The sequence below is a fragment of the Osmia lignaria genome, chromosome 12, assembly GCF_051020975.1.
Source record: "Osmia lignaria lignaria isolate PbOS001 chromosome 12, iyOsmLign1, whole genome shotgun sequence".
Lineage (NCBI taxonomy): Eukaryota > Metazoa > Arthropoda > Insecta > Hymenoptera > Megachilidae > Osmia > Osmia lignaria.
In genome coordinates this window covers 4,087,135-4,101,500 of record NC_135043.1, presented here as the reverse complement: position 1 = coordinate 4,101,500, position 14,366 = coordinate 4,087,135, and the positions used below count along the sequence as shown (strand labels likewise).

General features: G+C 32.7%; 1 protein-coding gene across 4 annotated transcripts; it reads left to right on the top strand.

Moving 5' to 3' along the window:
• The first annotated feature begins 89 nt into the window (after positions 1–89).
• On the top strand, positions 90–14,366 carry LOC117603096 (uncharacterized). Of its 4 annotated transcripts, none has more exons than XR_013063150.1 (22): positions 90–610; positions 1,740–1,874; positions 2,061–2,259; positions 2,378–2,538; positions 2,680–2,912; positions 3,056–3,376; positions 3,443–3,579; positions 3,669–4,507; positions 4,589–5,832; positions 5,910–6,684; positions 6,757–6,953; positions 7,561–7,842; positions 7,918–8,098; positions 8,186–8,453; positions 8,531–11,493; positions 11,637–11,703; positions 11,830–11,976; positions 12,119–12,187; positions 12,274–12,397; positions 12,483–12,861; positions 13,163–13,223; positions 13,505–14,366. XR_013063150.1 is itself a non-coding variant. In XM_034321875.2 (15 exons), exons 1-15 carry the CDS (start codon positions 476–478, stop codon positions 9,382–9,384), a joined length of 5,961 nt encoding a protein of 1,986 aa, XP_034177766.1. In that variant the 5' UTR covers positions 90–475; the 3' UTR covers positions 9,385–11,563. The 4 variants fall into 4 exon arrangements, 1 of the variants encoding a protein (XP_034177766.1); XR_013063148.1 differs by having other exon boundaries at positions 13,163–13,269; XR_013063149.1 differs by lacking the exon at positions 11,637–11,703 and having other exon boundaries at positions 13,163–13,269.

Sequence of the window (14,366 nt, the reverse complement as noted above, 5' to 3'; positions counted from 1 at the left end):
TACTCATGAACCAATTGGATCATCTATCGTATAAATTACATATCGCAGTGAAAACTGGCGTTAACGAAATGAGAATCGAATTCAATATGAACTGGACCTTACATAAAGCCAAAATACAATTCGTGGTTTGTAAAGTGTCGAAAAATTAGCGGATATTTCTGTCGTTGAACAAGATAGTCCGAGACATGGGGAAGGTCGTGTTCGAGAGGAGGGACGGAACAAGTGTCTGTGTACAATATGGCGGCGCCCGGGGCCTTAACTGTCGTGAAAATCGCCAGGAAGTAGCCCGTAAACGGAAGCCGCGCGGTGTCGCAGCGAGCCGCGGATCCCCGCTCCGAAGGATGTGATCCGAGGAAGAAGAAGAAGAAGGCCGAGTCCAGGCCAGACGAGCCTTTTTCAACACTGCCACGAGGAATTACCGATTACCAAACTTCCTCGGGTTAGTATCGTGATCATCTTCGTGGCTACGCCGACGATGGAGCCCAGGGAACGATACCAAGAGCTCTGCAGACTTTGCGCATCCTACGACGCCGTCAAGATGGACATCTTCGGTCAAGAGGGCAAGAACAGACAGCTAGTTGACAAGATACAAGCTTGTCTACCGTTTAAGGTTCGGCTACTTTTGTGTACCAGATATACACGATTCCTTTGCGTCGCTGCACCATTTACTACGTGTCAACTTTATTTCTTTTTCAATGAAATACTCCTTTTTCATTTATTATTGTCATCGATGGTTTCTATCAATTGTTTTGTAATCTCTATAGTTTTTTTCGTCTGTACACCATGAAATTTTCGATTGCAAAAGATTACAGCTATTTTACTTATTTTCGCTTTCTTTATCTTTTTTACTCAAGAATTTCTATCCTCTTCTATTTACTATAACATGTACTATTTTGCTACAGTTCTTTTTATTATGTTGACAATTTAGTATTTTGTCATCCATCTTGTTGTTTTTATAACATATCTTTTTTATAATATTAAACTTTCATTATGCAGTTTTATAGTTTATAGTTTTGTATTTTTTAAATTCATGTTATCGAACATTTTCTATGTACTTTTATTCTTTATAGGAATTATTTTGTTATATTTGATTTAAATTTGTGTATGTGATGTACTTTGTTTTATAATTTATAAACATTTATTTTAATTTTAATTGTCTTCTTCCAGTACATCATAATTGATATGTTAACAAAGATTTTGTAACTACAAATTGAAAAAATTCAATGTTATTTATTTTTCTATTAATTCTATATAAGGTTTTTGGAACCTAATTGTTTATGTATTTTCTATATCTTTTTAAATGTATTTGAAATTTTAATCTTATAAGTTATAATACTATTATTATTCACATCAGATTCTGTATTTCACTTATTGTATTTTTCTATTACGTAAATATTTTTTATCAGGTTTTAGAGATAAGATTTAAATTAAAATATATATTTTACTACAGTTATTATATTACTATATTGCATAAAAATATAAAGTAATGTTTGTTATTATTAGTTAATATATTATATTAAAAATATATATTATTATTGTTTAATGCACAAGTATTAGAAATTTATATAATGTTATATAATTCTCAGTTGCATCAATTACATCATTGCCAAATACATGCGAATCATTTCCACGATACAAATAATATCAGTATTCTAAATTTATTAATTTCTTTTATTATTTCTTACTACTTCATTTTCATAGATATTGCTGTATTTAACCCTTAGATATTTGAATTACAGATTGCTGAAAATGATCGATTGCCAAAATGTCTATGTTACCGGTGTATGTACAATTTGGAAAATTTCTATGACTTTAGGACAGCATGTGTCAATGCAGTGGCTCTCTTGGAAAGATGCTTACCACCTTCAGAATCGGTAAAATAATTTTGATATATTAGAAAATTCTTGTTCATTATCTTTTAACATACTAAACACTGTTATTGTATGAAGACATATTATAATTTTCATAATAATAATAAAGTAAACATCGAAACAAACTAAACATTAAATACAAAGTTATTAGGATATTTGTATCATGACTGTTTCCTGCTTTTCTTTTAGAATGGAAATGTTACAACCACCTTGATGTGTTGTAATGACTTAGAGCTGTACAAAGGAAAAGAAAGCATACCAGTTCTAATTCCAGAAGCTCCTATTGTAAATCCAAATGCTGCTTTAGGCACGCCACCCAGATTAAATTCTGATGGAGAGGCAGACCATGAACCTGAAGAAACTGTTGATAATAGTGCTACAGACGAAGGTATTTATTTTATTTTAATTTCTAAAGAATTCCTATTCTAATACCATAAACGTGAACAATATTGAACAAAAATTAAAAAAGATAAAGTATGTATTTTTGTGTAACCTTTTTTTTAAAGCAACAATGGTGGATGATGAGTTTGAAGATCATCGTTCAGAGGAGTATGAAATGGATATGGAAACAAATCCAAGTGATTTTTTAGAAATGACTTCAATGGTTACTGAAGAACCTGAAGAATCTATATTGAGATATCAGGAACTTCCTAATAATTTGCCAGAGGTATTGAAATTTAAAAAAAATTCATTTTTCTTAGATTTCCAAATTTTCAAAAATTTGTATAATTGTCTTTTTCTTAGCGTTTAAAAAGCTATATAGTGCCTCCGTATGATTAATGGTAATTGTTTATTTGCATTGTTTCAGCACACGTCTCAGCAACACGAAGTTTACGTTTGTTCCTTATGTAACAAAGCATTTAGTTCGAAAGGCCATTTATCATTGCATGCACGTATTCACGTAGGAGCCGGTGATGTTATTGGCGAAAAAGTTCTTACGGATGATCATACATCCTACAAGAGGCCATACCAATGTGATCTTTGTCATAAATCATATTCAACTGCTAAGCATCGTTGGGGCCATGTTTCTACAACTCATAGGTTTGTGTTTTCGCGTGATTAACAATGTTTCAAGCTGATAAGAAGGAAAACTTCAACGCGTTAAATGTTGTGAAGGTTTACGAGAAAAGTTTATATTGTAATAATAATGATAGTAACTGATAATGTAATAATCTTTGTGTTAGAGGTCACCCTGCAGTGACATGTGGCTATTGTTCACGGATCTACTCAACTCGAACAAATTTAGAAGAACATATAAAATCGCGTCACGCTGGTCTTCCAGCACCCGCAGGGGTTCCAGTGAGCAATTCCTATCGTCCGGAGAATAGATGCCAGTGTAATGTTTGCGGGAAAATTTGTACAGATGCCATGGAATTGAATCTTCATGGTAGAATTTGCACTGAAGTACAAAATCTACCAGGGAGAAATGATAGCAGGGATAATAAAATCGTCGATACTTCTGAAACATCCAGCATTGGTAGTGATGATGATAGCAAAGATTATAGGTACGATAATCTTTAATATTTCAAATAATTGTAGATAGTTAAACATAAAATATTTCTCATTTTTAGAACCGCAGAAGCAAAATTAGCTAATAATCCTCAATTAACTATTTTGAAACAAGCATTAACAAAAGGAGATAGCCTTAAAAGAGATTTTGAAGATAAATTTACAGCAAATTGTAAACCACAGAAGTTACCTAAGACAGGTGACTTAAATTTTAAAATTATCAAAATAAGAGTTAAATATTATATAAATTGAAAAACTAAAAGTTATCTATTCATTTTTTATTTACAGAAACCACGGATATGCAGAGTAGTAAAAAATGGTATTGTGGATGTTGTCCTCAGTCGTTTACCTCAGTTGAGGATTTAAAAGAACACGAAGGGATTCACGATGCTGACAAGCCTTTTATTTGTATTCTTTGTAACAAAGATTTCGTTCTTAAGTCTTCCTTGAGCAAACATATTCAGATGTTACACGGTGTTGATCCATATCCTTTAGTTGAAAGTGATAAGTGTCTGAAAAAAGTAGTTTCTCAAAGCTGGCATGAATCTATAGATATTGATTTATACGAGGGTAAAACTTCTTCTGAATTTCCTTTATCACCAGAGGCAAACGAAGAAGAGGACCGTGAAAGTGGGCAAGAAAACCTTATTGAAATTGAAACTGTATTCGTATGTGAAATCTGTACTCGTGATTTTAATGATCGCGCATCTCTTTGGCTTCATATTCGAGCTACTCATAAAGAGTTCGCGGCATTTGCTTGTGGTGTTTGTCTAAAAATTTGTGCAGACAATACGCAGCTTTTGAATCATGTGAATATGTATCATGGCGGTTCGAAGTTACTACTATCCGAACAAAGAAGATACAGTTGCACCATCTGTGGCAGGCAACATGATTCGAGAAAAAAATTAATTGCCCACGTATCTATACATAACGTCGATCCAAATTTCGACCCAGCAAACTTTGTACAATTAAATAGTAATTACTACGGAGAAAATATGAATGGCAATGAAACCACAGAACAAATGCTTGATTACGAAGAAGACGGGGACAAAGTGGATTGTTATATTTGCTATAAATCATTCCCTAGCGAAGATCATTTGATACGACATCAAAGAAATGCGCACAGGGTAAGAATATTTAAAAAGTAAATTTTATGATTTATAATATCGTTGATGTTTTGGAGTAAAATAAATTCTATTATTTTTCAGTCTGAGCAATTAGTGCCAACAGGAGATCCTTTAAATTCGTCCAATTTAAACGGCGGTGGAAATAGAGCTCAGTATCATCTCTTCTTTGTCTGTGAGCTCTGTGGTAGTTCGCATTCCAGCAAATGGGAACGTTGGTTACACGTTAGTTCATCTCATAGCAATGAACCAACTATAAAATGTGACCGTGAGGATTGTGGTAAAATATTTGCCACTAAGTCTCTCAGAAATGATCACATTCAACATCATGCGATTCAAGGTTCATCTCCTAACACATGTGAGATCTGTGGAAAACTTTGGGGTAGTAGAGTCGATTACTGGAAACACGTTATGGGAGTTCATTCGGACACTGTACCATTAATTTGTGGTGTCTGTCTGAAAGTGTTCCCCAATGTTCTACAATTGAGTACTCATGTAAAATCAAAGCATTGGCCGTTAACAAATGGCGACTTCAGTTGCGACATTTGCGGAAGACCGTATTCGAACAAATCAAAAATGTCTAGGCATAGAAAGATTCATGGGTTCGAAGAAATTTGTGATAATGTAACAGAGAATAGTGAAAATAAAATAGACGGACAAATCAGGGAAAGCGAATTAAGCTGTGAACTATGCGCGGACTTGAAATTCTCTAATCTAGAAAAATTATGTAATCATAGGCGAATTGTTCACGGACTTTTCCCTTGTGACCTCTGTAACAAATGTTACGGAAGAACTTCTCATTTATGGAAACACGTGAATAGAGTTCACAAGGGTCACGAAGATGTAACTTGTCCTTATTGTTTAAAAACCAGCGCTTCAAAGGATCATTTAGCTGCACATATTTCTAAAATTCATAGATACGAACCTGATTCTAGGAAAGACAGAAAAGATAATAGACAGTTTAAGACTGAAGAAGTTAGTTTGCATTATTGTGAAAAATGTAATAAAGGATTCCATAAACGATACCTTCTGCGCAGACATATGAAAGGATGTCAGAATTATAGAAAAGATCCTGGAGCTCTTTTAACTAGATGCAGAGCTTGCGAAAGAATATTTAAGGATCGTGCCAGTTTGCAGAAACATATTGAGAATCATCATAGCACGTACACGTGTCATCTATGCAACGAGACGATTACTTCGAAACTAGGAATTATGACGCATAACAGAGTGAAACACATGGATCATCCAGATTTAACTTGCAATTTTGGTTCTTGTAGGAAATTGTTCAGAACTAAGGAAGATTTGGAAGCTCATAGAAAAGATCATAGGTATCTATTAAGCAAATTATGAATTTTGTTGTAATAAAATGTTACATTATGATTAAATTCTTTCATTTTTATTTAAGGTACCATACAACGCCAAATGTTTGCGACTTTTGTGGTGACACTGTCGAGAACAAACTCAAGCTAAAAATGCACGTATTATCGCTTCATCGCAATGAAATCGGTGTATCGTGTGGAGTTTGTTTAATTCCAATGAAAGATCCAAAGGAGCTTAAGAGTCACGTAGAAGAAGTTCATTCCAGTGTTCTATCAAGACCTAACACATGTCAAGTCTGTGGAAAACAATATGCATCAAAATGGAAAGCTTTTGATCATACTAAAAAGTGTCATGGAAAAGTGTTCAGGACTTGTAAACAATGTTTGGCTGTTTTCACCGAAGATTCTGCTATAAGAGATCACTATGAAAGAGTGCATAATATTTCAAAAGACCAGTTCGCTGCATTTGAATACAGGTTGGACATTGGTTCAAAGACTGAAGAATTTGAATTAGAGTCTCCTGACGTGATAGTTAAAGAGGAACCAGAGGATTTAGAGTATGATGTTGATCCTTGTGACGAAGATTCTAACGACTCAAAAAGAAGGAGATCATTAACAGATACTTTTGATTGCGAAATGTGCCCCGAAATGTTTGTGAGCAGCGATGCTCTTTCCAAACATTATCGTAATATGCACAACACGGATCCAGAAAGAATGTTCAAGAGATTAAAACAAGATGAACAGCGAAGGATGCGTGGAAGAATGAATTTCTCTTGTAAGAATTGCAAGAGGCAATTCTGCACCAAAACATTGTATTGGAGTCACGTTGCAAATTGTAGAAGAAGTGCTATACGAAAAGAAGTAATTAATTATTGTATTATAATTTCTAAGTTAAACTTTCATTTTATACTAATTAAAAAATTTGTTCTATAGGAAGAATTATTGCCTATGCGTAATAATATGTTAAATACCATTGGTAATGGAGAAGAAATATTAAAAAATAATCATCAAATTAAAAAAGAGGAACCTACAACAAATTTGAATATTCCTGACTTTAATCTCTTCGAAGATATAAATCTTCAGTTATCGGGACAGAGACCGCTTCCAAACCTTATGCCACTTAATCAACGGTAAGCATCACAATGAAATGTAATCATTTTCTTTCGGTGTACAGTAAAATCTCTCTAGTTGTCCCTTTGTTCTCATAGTGTCTACCGATTTCGTCCTACATCTATGTATGTCTGATCTCTTCATTGGAGTCAGTCGTGCAACACCCATCGCGGCTTCTTTGATAAGAGTTCAATTAATAATAAAGAAATATAAGTTTCTTAATTTTACTTTTTTTTATCTATAAATTTGTTTAATATATTGTTGAGATTTTTTTGGTTAAAATAAGACCAAACACGATATAATTTGGGTCATATCAATTTATTTTATGTACAAAGGAACATCTCCAATGCGAATTTTTTTTTTCGTCCATATACTCCATATTATGTCATGTTTGGTCTCATTTTAATCAGAAAAATTGTATCAATATGTTAAAATAATTTGCATGCAGAAAAGTCTAAAAATAAGAAAGTTAAATTGTTGTTAATTTCTCTTTTACGACTTGTCGCCAGAGATCAAAAGTAGCCGCGAGGCTTCGAAAAATCGTGTCTACCCTGCCCTTATTGTCCACATTCGCTTCCCAGCTTACGGACAACTAGAGAGATTTTACTGTAATAACTATCATTTCAGAGCAAAGTCCACGATGAAGTGTTCAAGGAAGGATTCTAGGAAGGTTTATGATGAATCTACAAACACAGAATGTACTTGTGAAGTTTGTGGAAAACAGTGGCCAGCAAAGAAACATTTATGGCAACATTTGATTCGTTTCCATCGAGCAGAAGCTGCAGTTACTTGCGGGGTGTGTTTGAAGCTCTGTAAAGATTACGATGATCTGGCAAACCATTTAAAGGCTACTCATGAAGCAATTCTTTCATGTGAAGGAAATAATTTCACGTGTAAAACTTGTGGAAGGTATAGAATTTTGTTTTGTTAATTATATCTATATTTATTTAGAAATAAATCTACTGTTTCTTTTTTTTGTGACAGGTATCACAACGCCCGTAGTAAATTACTACTACATACAAGCATTCATTTGGGACATACAGCCAATAGTACTTGGTGTTCAAAATGTAAAAAGAACATAACTGATGAAGCTGCTCATGCAAATGTCTGTTCTGGAAAGGTAGAGCAAGAAGAAGAACAATTAAAGAACGATGAAAAGGCAGAAGTAAGTCATGTCGGTAACAATAAATACCTAATGACAACATTTAATTTGAATAAATACATATATAACAATTATTATTTCTCTCAACAGGGAAGTCTGATGGCAGATGATACAATGATTGAAGTAGAAGAAGGAGATTTTGAATCTGAAGTTGAAGAAGCAGATACAGAAGAATCAGAAAGTGGTAGTAGTACCGAAGTTGAAGAAGAAAATGAATCGGAAGGTGAATCTAGAGCCACTGGAGAAATTACTTACAACTCGGAAAGTGAAGATTCTGAAGAATTGGATAATTTAGATATCGAGGAAAAGAATATACAGCGCTATACTTTGGAACGTCTTCAGGAAACCCAAAATACAGGTAGCTATATAATTTATACACATTTTTAACAATTAATTTAAAACAGAAAGATAATTAACAATTAAAAATTATTACAGAAACGAGAAAGAATACACGTTTATCAGACGATGATGGACCTCCAGTTCTCAGTCCCATGATGCCTTTACTTCATGAAAATATGTCCGCGGAACAATCGGCGAGCCACAAATTTGGTTCTGTATTGCCTCTAAGTGAAAAAGAAATAAAAGTACGCGATTTATCTGAAATTCAAAATGGATCTTCACCGAAATCAGTTAATTTATATGAAAAAGAGCTACCTGATAATCCAACTTTGGATTATGTTTCTAATACGTTTATTAATAGAGGTGATGGAGATTTTGAAAATACGAAAGTTGAGTTTGATGAAAATTCTGCTGAAGAAAATGACGAGCAAGAAGAGAATGACGAAGAAAATGATGAGCAGGAAGAAAATGACGAGGAAAATGATGAAATTGAAGACAGTAGAGAGAATGAAGAATACGAAGAAAATGAGGAATTTGATGGAAATGAAGAAATGTACGAACACGAAGAAAACGAAGACAATGAAGAGAACGACATTGAGTTACACGATGAAAATGAAGACAATGAAAAGAACGATATTGAGTTACATGAAGAAAATGAAGACAATGAAGAGAACGATATTGAGTTACATGAAGTAACTGAAGAGAATGACGGGAACGAAGAGAGTGAAGGAAGCGAGGAAGAAAATGAAGAGCATGAAGACGATGAAGAAAGGGAGGATAATATACAGTTGGACGATTTAGAGGGTGCTGTGTTAATGGTAGCTGAAGGAGATCAAATACTGATTCAACAAGACATGTTAGAAGATGAAAATGAAAATTCAAAACAAGAATATGTCTATTCTACGCTTAGGTACAGTTCAGAAGAGGACAGTGACGATGCAAGGAAATGAGTGCCAAATCGAGATTATTATTTGAAGAAATGTAAGGTGAGACAGAGTTATTAGACATTGTTTCAAGAATTAAGAATACGTGGAAATGAAGTCAATGTGAATTGAAATCCGCATGTAAAAAATTAAGAAAAGAAACAGATAATATTAAATACTAGATATAAATTTTGTGAAGTAAGATATTTTATGATAGTAATTAGTAATAAATATTTGGATATGTTAAAAACCAAACATTTAATTACCAAATTAATTAAGTTAATTAAAGTAACTCGAAACATGTCCACGTATTCCTAAAGAAAACTATTGAAAAAAGTCGAAGTTTGTATCGTTATATTCTGTATTAAATATACAGATTTATTACGTGATATGTACCTTGGAATTTACGTAAATTCATACAGATGACGCGGTAATTTGTAAATACATTAGATTAAGTACTAAAATTAGCTTTCGCAAATTTTATGATAGGGGACTGTTTTCTCATTATATCTAATAGATGAAAAGGTATGGAATGAATAAAAAGCAGAAAAGAAAGGGTAAAGCGTTAGGTGTACAAATTAATTATGTGCCTTTAGCATTACGTTATATGATTTTCTAAAAATAAATCTTCGATTAAAAAAGAAAGGCATTAAATTAATTTCTACAACTAATAAATTAAAGATGACCAAAAAATTAATGTAATATAATAAAAGGACGGTCCCCAAACCCTTAAGCGATTTATTTAAATTTTTACTAATTTTGACTTCGTAGGCGCAAATCCGAGATGACCTCAAATTAATTTGAGGTAATTCGATCGGTATCGATATTTCAAAAATCTTTTCTTATTTCCTATAAATTTTCTCCAACAAGAAATAGTACAAAGATAGCAATATACAGAATTTATCATAATATTAGATAAATAATTAACATTATAAAATGACAAAAAACATTGAAATTGTATTTAAATTCTAAGCGCATTTTTTGATATCTAGTATTGAATATTCATTTCGAGGAATATAATAATGTATTTGTTAAACTGTTATACATATCTATGTTGATGCTCTATTCTTATTATAATAATTATTATTTTTATTATTAATTATTTCGGTATTATATTAATATCGATTCGATTGAATGTACCGTGGGAAAATTCGAAATCAAAGGATCAAGAAACAGAAGATTAGTGTATATAGTAGTCGTATAAGTGATTTTATGTACAGTTTACATTATAATTATACGAGACAAAAAACATATTTGTATGGATGTACGAAGAGAGTATGATTACTGTGTGTAAAAAAAAGGCGGCTTCTATTACTTTTTTACCATCATATATTTAAAAGCTTAAGGAGAAACTGATAATCGCTTCTATTTTCCACTGAAACTGTACAATAGTACAATACTTAACGAAAGAATTTCAATAATAAAAGAAAGGTTTTTTTTAAACGCACTGAACATCTTATTTGATTCAGTTTCTCTAAAAGAGTCGTTTCGTTATAACCTTAGAAGCCTTAGAGTACACGTATAACCTAGTGCAGTAAGTAAAACTTTCTTTCAACCACGCTAATTTTATTTGGAGTTATCCTAGTACTGTTAATAACATTTATCAAAGAAACAGGAAAACAAATCAAAATGTGATTTCCATTTATCTTCAGACTAGTTATCAATGGTACTTCTTTTAATTTTCCTTCATTTCCTTTCGTTTATTTATTGGGGCATTCGCTTCCGTTCCAAGCGTGTTAGTGCATAAGAAATGAAAATAGCGATTCGCATTTAACGTTTGTAACGATTACAATAAAAAAATTACTAAGTTGATTAATTCCTTAATTTTATTTCAATCCTACGAGGAGTAGAAACAAGTGATTCAAATAGATTTCATTTTCAATTTTAGCGCGGGAAAGTTTACCGTTAAAAAAGGTTATATCAAAAAATTCAAACGTTACGTGTCATTAGCTAAATAATATTTTATCGTACCAATGTGATATAAAGAGGATTAAAAAATATTTCGAAGAATCTAATTAATGTTTAAAATATAATTATTTTCAATATTAATCAATATTAATTAGTTCTATTTCTTGATTTGCATTAACGTAACCTGTAATTACGCTTACGGCAAGACAACTATCATCGATAAATAAAGTAAGGTTGAAATAAAATATTCTTTTACAAAGAAACAAAAAATTATTGTAAATTATGTAAACAAATAAAACACTTGGCAGTTAGTTTATTTGTTGTGAAGGAAATTTCATTATTTTTATTAAATTTGTATGTTTTCCGTTCAGTATACGGCCGCTTCCCGCATCGGCCAGATGGTATAGTAGTTGCTCCACAGTTTTTTATTTTATAAAAGTTAGTATAATTTTATAAATGATGAATGGACAAAGAAATAGAAAGTTAAAATTTTATGTTTCCAGATATTTGCTTCATCTTCTTTAGTTCTTTTATGCATTCTTATTTTTCAACGGTAAATTACAGGATGAAGAGGCAGGCGTTAGACCGGCATCGAACCCAAGTTAATTGCTTTTCCGAAAAGTCATTGAAGCATGACCAAGACTGTAGGCTTAGTCATTCGGAACAATTGATTAAAATATTTAAACAAGAGTCTACTTCTTTATTTTGCAAGTACGTACATACATATAAAAAACATTAAAAATATATTTGAACCATCAATATTAAAAATTATTATTTATAGTCACAAATATTTTCTTTTTTTTACCGCCCATTTAGTATTATAAATACATATTTATTTGTCGTAACACATTAGGCGAGAAGTGGACCGGTCGTTGTGAGCTGCAATCCAATGAGCGGCGGTAAAGGTGTTAATTACCTATTTGTATGTATTGTTTATTTATAATATAAAATATAAATCATATAGAAACATTCCATTAATTTTAACTATATTTTTAAATTATGTTTCAGTTTGTTAGAGATGAAACAATTTCAAATGATTAAGAACATGGACAAAATGTTATTTCATTTAAGGAAAAATTGAACATTGAATTTATAATAGGCTTATGTGCAAAAATTGTTTAAATAAATCAAGGTATTTTTATTTATTTTATTTGTAATAAAAAGCTACACGTGTAACAATCATAGTTATATACATTAATTAATATCTTTAATGACAGGTTCTACAATAAACAAAATATCGCAAATACGTAGAATGGAAGGCAATAAATGTAAAATGTAGAATGGGACGGAATGGAGTTCCCTTTGGAAAGTCTTTGAAGCGTGGCTCGGAGCGAAAGAAGAAAGGTTTCAAGAAATCGGACGATTGCTTTATTAAGACGTCAGAAGATACAGGATAGGCCGGGTCTGTGGTCGTTATTGCCTCAACCGGGTTCTCGCTTGGGACAATTGCTTCGAAAAGATCAAAAAGACCATCGAGAGAAACTGACAGCAAGAAAGAGCGCCGGCAAGAGGGAGATGGAAAGAGAACAAAAACCACCGTGCTGACCCTTCCTGCGCTGCTCACAATGTTGAGATACCGGGCAGAGTTTAATCTTTGTAAAATTCTAGTAATATATTCAGTTTACATTCGATTAACACTGTATTTAATCACAGTGTTATCGTTCACGATTAGCATGAGAGATGAGTTTCAAAGGAACGATTAAAAAGAAGGTCTGAATGAAAATGTGAAAGTTACATTCTTCATTGTATTTCAAACTACACATATAATACATTAATCCTTTAAAAGAAAAACCTTTGAATACTCATTCTGCTTTTCAATTTCATGTTATTTACATTTAAGTACGTGGCATCAAATTGTATCAACATATTAAATTAATAGTTTTCATTTTCTTTTCAGATTTGCATAAGATGAGTGTTTAAAGATCGACTGTGGAGATTACATTTGATCTTCATGGAGCGTGAGTTATCGCTCAAGTATCTCTGCACGCATATCTCACGATCTAGGTATTCCATAGATCTTTCATGCTTCATCAAAATTTGCTAATCTACATCTCCCATCAAGTTTCCTGTATCACAGGAAGCTGATTTTGATTCTTATCAGTTTAAAGTTTCAATTTCCATAGTTCAAATTAAACGTAACGTGTATACATATATTTATAAGATAATTCTAAAAACAAATAGTAAGTAAGCCAGTTAACAGATTGGGACCTGTTGAGAACCGTTTTTTATTTCTTTTCAGAAGACTAAGTCGAGAACATTTATCTAGGATGTTCTAAGCAAACTGAGGCACGCGCTTTCGTCGACTCGTTAATTCGGAAACAAATAGCCCTTCTCAACCAAGGACTTGGATAAAATAGTAAACACATAGAAGTTACAGCATCTATAATCAGTAGAAGACTTTGATAAGAATTATCAATAATTTGAACTACTTCATTCTGTGTAATGAATAAATAGAAAAAGAAATGAGAGGTGTATGGGTTCACAGTTTAGTCTGTTCCTGAGCTCTCATTCTACCAGTAGAATCGATTAACCGGTTCAATTTGTACTCAAACAGCTAATCTTCTTTGCGCTGTCCTCTGCTTCACGTTCAAAGGAGTGAAGTTGAGTTGAGAGTCACAGGAGCCCGGTGAACGCTGGTGGTAGGGAATAGAAGTAGTAAGGGGGCCTGAAAGGGAGCCCGATGGAAGGTCGGCACAGGAAGAAGGAGAAACGTAAGAAAGAACGGAACGCATCTAAATGCTGGACTGTTCGACGTCGCTCTGAGAAAGGTACGAGTGAGGACGGGGGAAAAGAGGGTAGTGTTGGAACCAGGCTGGTGTCTCAATCAGCCAAGCAGGTTGGGGCACCATGGACCACTGTGGGTGGAGGATAGAGCTAGCAATGGCAGTGAAACGACCTTGCGATAGGAACAAGTTTTTCTCTGTAGTAAATCCTGGTAATATTATTAATACATTGAAGAACAAAACAGTCCTGAAATATGTATTAACATAATAATTTGTTTTCGCTTCAGAAGACTAAAAAAATATTTTTAAGTGATCTGCAGATAAATCTGAAAGTATTTTATTCTCTTTCTTTTATTTAAAAGAAAATACAGCAATAAA